General features: G+C 43.0%; 1 protein-coding gene across 2 annotated transcripts; it reads left to right on the top strand.

Annotated features, from left to right (window-relative positions):
* Positions 1-368: 368 nt before the first annotated feature.
* LOC123088524 (putative disease resistance RPP13-like protein 1) lies at positions 369-6,080 on the top strand. 2 transcript variants are annotated; one of them, XR_006441927.1, is made up of 4 exons: positions 369-1,184; positions 1,302-1,383; positions 1,513-5,538; positions 5,641-6,080. XR_006441927.1 is itself a non-coding variant. In XM_044510732.1 (4 exons), exon 3 carries the CDS (start codon positions 1,596-1,598, stop codon positions 5,469-5,471), a length of 3,876 nt encoding a protein of 1,291 aa, XP_044366667.1. In that variant the 5' UTR covers positions 369-1,184; positions 1,302-1,383; positions 1,513-1,595; the 3' UTR covers positions 5,472-5,497; positions 5,641-6,078. The 2 variants fall into 2 exon arrangements, 1 of the variants encoding a protein (XP_044366667.1); XM_044510732.1 differs by having other exon boundaries at positions 1,513-5,497; positions 5,641-6,078.
* Positions 6,081-6,561: the final 481 nt, after the last annotated feature.

Consider the following 6,561-nt stretch of genomic DNA (forward strand, 5'->3'; position numbering starts at 1 on the left):
TAACAGAACAACTACTATTCATTTTTTGCAGGTTGTATTCTGTGCTACGGCATTGATCCGTATGTGGTCCTTACGCACTCCGACGGAGGCCAGAGAGCGTTTGGTTACTGGATCTGTCCGGTGGGAGATGGTAGCGCGGGATATTTTCAACCGGTTTGGATGGCGGTCATGTAATAGGATAGGCGATTAGTTTTTCTATCTTTATTATGCCAGCGGTTGTGGCTTTATGGCCTTTTATTGTGAGCTCGCCTTTATTTTGTTTTGCGACTTTAAGACCTTGTTGAACCTATTTTATTTATAAAATATGGCCGTATGCATCTTTCTGATGCAGAGGCCGGGGAGTCCCTCCTTTTCAAAAAAAAAGCTGGGTCAGATCCACTTGACCACTTCCCATCCGCCTTGTCCTTGCCCTAGTGGGTTTATTCATTCTCGTCCGCGTTATTGCGTAGTCGGATCGATGGTTACCCGCCTACAGACACTCCCTGCTTACTTTATACCACCAATTAATGATACCCAAATTTCCTTTCTTATATCATATAATTATATACGCTGGACTTTATAGAGGCATGCTTCGTGTTTTCTGCTTGAAAGTGCGCAGGACGGGAGAGGCTGTAATTCAGTGGGTAAAGCAGGGAATGACATTGATACAATAGCTGCTACTTAGATGTAAACCAAACCCAAGGAAGTGAAAAATGCTAGACTAGAGAAAGGACCAGGAGAATAAGAAAAATGAGAAGCATACACTAGTTCGTCAGATTGCCTCTGCAGTATGTAATTTATGGATGCAATTTCAAGGAATTCCTAGTTTTCTCATGATTTCCTTGCGGGTAGAACATCTATAAGGATGGTTCCTGGAAAGCATGAAGAGCCAGCGATGGTGATGGATACCAACTACCAACTGGTTGTTTGTATTTAGTCACAATGTTATCCTCTGCTACTTTATACTTCAATTATCATCATTGAGCTGTGTCCATGTTGGCCTCTGGTTAGTTTATTAGCAAGTCCATCTCAGCTAAACTTAAAGAAACGGCAAGTAGCTGGACCATCTGCTATTGTCTTGACCTGCTGTTTGGGGATTTCTGCCTCATTCTCTTGCAACACAACATTATTAGCTCCTACGGTCTGCAACCTTGCCTCGTCTCTGTGCCGGCTCCTACAACTCTGCTTCCCACTTCTACATCCGTGTAAGCTCACCACTCTATTCTCATATGTTATCCTCTACAAATCTGGCTGTAAAGTTCTATTTATTATCTTCGTTGTTGCAACCTGCTAATTTATTTCGTGATTTCTTACTCAAACAGGTGTTCATCCACTGCTATATTCATTGGTTATTTCTACATCCATTCCAGAAACACTTTCGATTGCTCGTCTATCGATTTTCAGGTCATTCCACACTGCCACAAATAGTTTTCTTAGTCTTTGCCATCGTCTACTGATCCATCAGTAGGTTTCTGTTTTCATATCATCGTTGCAGCTAGCTAACTTATCTTACGATTTACTATACTTCAACAGCTTTCTTATTCATCACTGTGTCTAGAAGCAATTCTGGTTCTATCTTCAGTTTATTCAACCCAAAAAGTAAACCCTGCAACCCAATGGAAGTGGCGTTAGCTAGCGCTGCCTTAAGCGTTAGCTTGAAATTGGCTGCATCACCTGTCTTGAAGAAGCTCCTTGCTGATGCTTCAACCTACCTCGACGTGCACATGGCCCATGAGCTCCACGAACTGGAGACAATTATCTTGCCACAGTTCGAGTTGTTGATTGAAGCAGCAGACAAGGGAAACCACAGGCCCAAGTTGGACAAATGGCTTCAGGAACTCAAAGAAGGCTTCTACCTGGCTGAAGACTTGTTGGACGAGCATGAGTACAACCTCCTCAAGCGCAAAGCAAAGGGGAAGGATTCCATGCCGGCCACCATCAACAAAGCTTTTATGAAGCCTCTGCATTCTGTAACAAGCAGGTTGTCCAATCTGAGCTCTGAGAACAGAAAGCTAATTTGCCATCTGAAGGAGCTGAAGGCTACCCTTGGGAAAGCCAAGGACTTCCATCAATTGCTATCCTTACCAGCTGGTTGTGGTTATAATGGAGAGAGCCCCGCCAAAACATCAGCTGCTGTTCCCGAGACCACATCAATACCACCTCTGAGAGTGATTGGCCGTGATAAGGACCGTGATCACATAATAGATCGACTTACCAAGACAACTGCTTCTACCGAGTCTAGTATATCTATGTACTCAGGTTTGGCCATTGTAGGAGCAGGAGGCATGGGGAAGTCCACCTTAGCACAACATGTTTTCAATGACAAGAGGATAAAAGAATATTTTGATGTAACAATGTGGGTAAGTATCTCACGCAAACTTGATGTCCGTCATCATACACGGGAGATCATTGAGTCTGCCTCTCAGGGGGAATGCCCACACATTGATAACCTTGATACATTGCAACGTAAGTTGTTTGACATACTGCAAGAATCAGGGAAATTCCTGCTTGTGTTGGATGATGTTTGGTTTGAACCTGGCAGCGAGAGGGAATGGGAGAATCTGTTAGCTCCTCTACTCTCCCAACAGAAGGGAAGCAAAGTTTTGGTGACTTCTCGACGGGATACATTTCCAGCTGCTCTTTACTGTGTAGAAGTGTGTCCTCTAGAAAACATGGAAGATGCATATTTCTTGGCACTCTTCAAACACCATGCTTTCTCTGGACCAGAAATTGGAAATCTGCAGTTGCGTGGAAGGCTGGAAGATTTTGCTGAGAAGATTGCTAAAAGGCTTGGACAATCTCCTTTGGCGGCCAAAGTTGTGGGTTCCCAGTTGAAAGGGATAACAAACATATCTACATGGAAGGATGCTCTAACTTTGATGATTGACAAATCAAGTGAGCCTATGACAGCACTGTTGTGGAGTTATGAGAAGTTAGATCCTTGTGTGCAGAGGTGCTTCCTATATTGCAGCTTGTTCCCGAAAGGCCACAAGTATGTCATCAATGAGTTGGTTCATCTTTGGATGGCAGAGGGCCTCATTGATTCGTGCAACCAAAAGAAGAGAGTGGAAGATATTGGGAGGGATTGCTTCAAGGAGATGATCTCTGTTTCGTTCTTTCAAATGGTTGATAAGAAATTCGGTTGCACATACTATGTTATGCATGATCTCCTTCATGATCTGGCAGAATCACTCTCCACGGAGGACTACTTCAGGTTGGAAGATGATAAGGTGACAGAAATACCAACCACAGTTCGACATATATCCGTCCGTGTTGATAGTATGATGCAACACAAGCAAAGTATATGCATGCTACATCATTTACGCACTATTATCTGCATAGACCCCCTAATGGATGATGTAAGTGACATTTTTAATCAGATAATACGGAATTTGAAGAAGTTGCGCGTCCTATATCTGTCATCTTACACCAGTAGTAAGTTGCCAGAATCTGTTGGTGAGTTGAAGCACCTTCGATATTTAAACATCATAAGAACACTGATTTCCGAATTTCCAAGATCTTTGTGTACTCTTTACCACTTGCAGCTACTTCTGGTAAATGATATAGTTGAGAGTTTCCCTGAGAAACTCTGCAATTTAAGGAAGTTACGACATCTTGACTCGAATGATTACCGAACAAACGAGCGGAAAGCACCGCCTCAAATTCCTCACATTGGCAAGCTAACTTCACTTCAACAAGTTCAGAAATTTTCTGTGCAAAAGAAAATGGGATATGAATTGCTACAGCTGAGGGATATGAATGAGATCTGTGGCAGTTTAAGTGTCACAAATCTTGAGAATGTCACTGGGAAAGATGAAGCATTAGAATCGAAGTTGCATCAAAAAAGTCATCTTGGTAGCTTGCGACTTGAATGGTGTTGCCAGAATAACACCAATGCAGAGGATAGTTTACATTTGGAGATTTTGGAAGGCCTGATGCCCCCGCCTCAACTTGAGAATCTTACAATTGACGGTTACAATTCTTCAAAATATCCAGGTTGGTTACTTGATGGTTCGTATTTTGAGAATTTAGAATCTTTGAGGTTTGAAAATTGCAGCGCATTACAAGGCCTACCATCCAACACTGAGCTATTTGAGAATTGCTCTTCACTTACCCTCTTCAATGTGCCAAACCTGAAGACATTACCTTGTCTTCCACTGGGCCTTACATGGTTAGGAATATCCAACTGCCCACTGCTTATATTTGTTTCCAATGATGAGCTGGAACATCGAGAACAGAGCGAGAATATCATGCGTATAGACCACTTGGCGTCACAACTTGGTTTACTCTGGGAGGTGGATTCAGGATCAGATATTAGGAGAATACTCTCATCGGAACATTCATTTCTGAAGCAGCTGATGATATTGATGCATGCTGATGTCTCACGTGTTCATGACCTTGGAAGTGTCCTTGGAAGAAGGAAAAAGAAAGTGGTTAAAGAGGATATCATCAACGCATGGATAAACTGTCACAAGCAGATGATGAGTCTCGTGCATGGAAGGAGCATTAGGCTGCCACTGGTTCCACCATCGGGGCTTCGTGGGCTTTCTCTTTCTTCATGCAGTATTACAGATGAAGCTCTAGCTGTTTGCCTTGATGGCCTCACTTCACTGAATAGTTTGTTCTTACAAAAAATTATGACTTTAACCACACTTCCTTCAGAAGAGGTCCTCCAACATTTGACAAAACTTCGCCGCTTGAACATCATAAGTTGCTGGTGTCTCAGGTCATTAGGGGGTTTACGAGCTGCTACCTCTCTTTCAGATGTTAACTTGAATTCATGCCCTTCTTTAGAGTTGGCAAATGGAGCAGAATGTTTACCGTTATCTCTTGAGAGGCTCAGTATATGGTATTGCGTGCTTGCAGCTGACTTCTTCTGTGCTGACTGGCCACACATGAATGGTATTTCCATATACAATTGCAGAAGCAGCGCATGCTTATCTGTTGGTAGTCTCACATCTGTTGAATCATTCACACTATATCATTTGCCAGATTTATGTACGCTCGAAGGATTGTCTTCCCTCCAACTTCACCACGTACATTTGATTGATGTTCCGAAACTCACGCCTGAGTGTGTCTCGCAGTTTCGAGTCCAGAAGTCACTCTATGTTAGCAGTCCTGTAATACTCAACAATGTGCTCTCGTCTGAAGGTTCCATCGTTCCAGAATTTCTCTCTCTTGAAGGATGCAAGGAACCATTTGTTTCATTGGAAGAATCTGCAAATTTCACATTAGTCAAGACCCTGAGATTCTGTGGTTGTCGGATGATTTCCCTGCCAACAAATCTGAAGTCCTTCTCCAATCTGAAGAGGCTCGATATTTATAGCTGCCCCAGCATATCATCTTTACCAGATTTGCCATCCTCCCTCCAGCACATAAGTGTATGGTATTGTAGTGAGCTCTTGAAGGAGAACTGCCGAGCACCTGATGGAGAAAGTTGGCCAAAGATCGCGCATATCCGCTGGAAGGAATTTAGAGATAAACTGATTTAGATTTCCACCTACAAATAAACTGAAAGGTAAATGAGCTCCCATCGGCCACCTATGCACCCTCAAAGATGTATGTAGCATTTCGTAATATATATGCACTTGCTTTTTTATAATTCAAATACTGCATTTATTTCAAACTTCCATTCATTTGTTTACTTCAAATTAATGGCAGGCGTAAGATGTGTGCTGTCCAGCAGCAACCTGTTACGAGATGCAGTGCCCAAGGCCGGCTCATCTTAGAGTTCACCCGTGTCTCCTTCACCAGCTAGCCAGTGCCAATCTCCTGCTTCGCTGACGGCTGATCTGCCTCACGCTTTGCCCTCTCGCATTCCACCACCTCCTGTCCTCTGGTGCCACCGTCACTAACGGTGGATTATGTACCTGTGTTGCCAGTTACCATTTTGTTCATGATATTATTCATTGCTGAAAGTATTGTCTAATTTGCATCTCCTTATTGTCGGCCTGTTCTGCCAGCCTCTCATTGAGTATGTAGTACGGTTCGTGTGTATGGATTGTAATTCTACCACCTCCTGGACCACCTCCTGTCCTCTGGTGCCACTATTATTAATGGTTGTTTTTATAAATGTGTTGTTGGTTATCTTTTTCGTCATGTTATTATCCATCAACTGGACAATTGCCGCCAGAAAGTAGTGTCTAATATGCATCTTATTATTGTCGTGCTGCTGTGTTACCTTCTCCTGGAGTATGTCGTACATTTGGTTTGTACGGGTTGCAATCGTTATCTCTTGTGTGCTGTTACATACTCTTCTCAACAAATGCAACTCAAGGTCCCTTTGTCATTTACTCTAGCAAGGGTTTTTGTATGGGTTTTCTACTTGATACAACGTGCTCTGTGCAATGACCATTTTTCTCGCATGAGGGGACTTTTGTTGGTATAGACAGCCTGCTGTTTCAGATCTGCAAGGCATGTGTGCTCTGTTTATTTTTGTAGCTGCTCATTCTCTGCTCTGTTTATATCTATCTCATGTAGTATGTATGAACTCATTTTCTGGTGCTATCAGTCAGTCTATGAACAATATGGACATGGTGCCTCTGCTGGGAGGCAATTGTGGAGACTGCGGCTAATCTCGAA

Source organism: Triticum aestivum, chromosome 4A (assembly GCF_018294505.1).
Source record: "Triticum aestivum cultivar Chinese Spring chromosome 4A, IWGSC CS RefSeq v2.1, whole genome shotgun sequence".
Classification (NCBI taxonomy): domain Eukaryota; kingdom Viridiplantae; phylum Streptophyta; class Magnoliopsida; order Poales; family Poaceae; genus Triticum; species Triticum aestivum.

Bases quoted from the DNA above. Each gene is read 5' to 3' on its own strand.
- LOC123088524 (XM_044510732.1), top strand. From the start codon at position 1,596: ATGGAAGTGGCGTTAGCTAGCGCTGCCTTAAGCGTTAGCTTGAAATTG.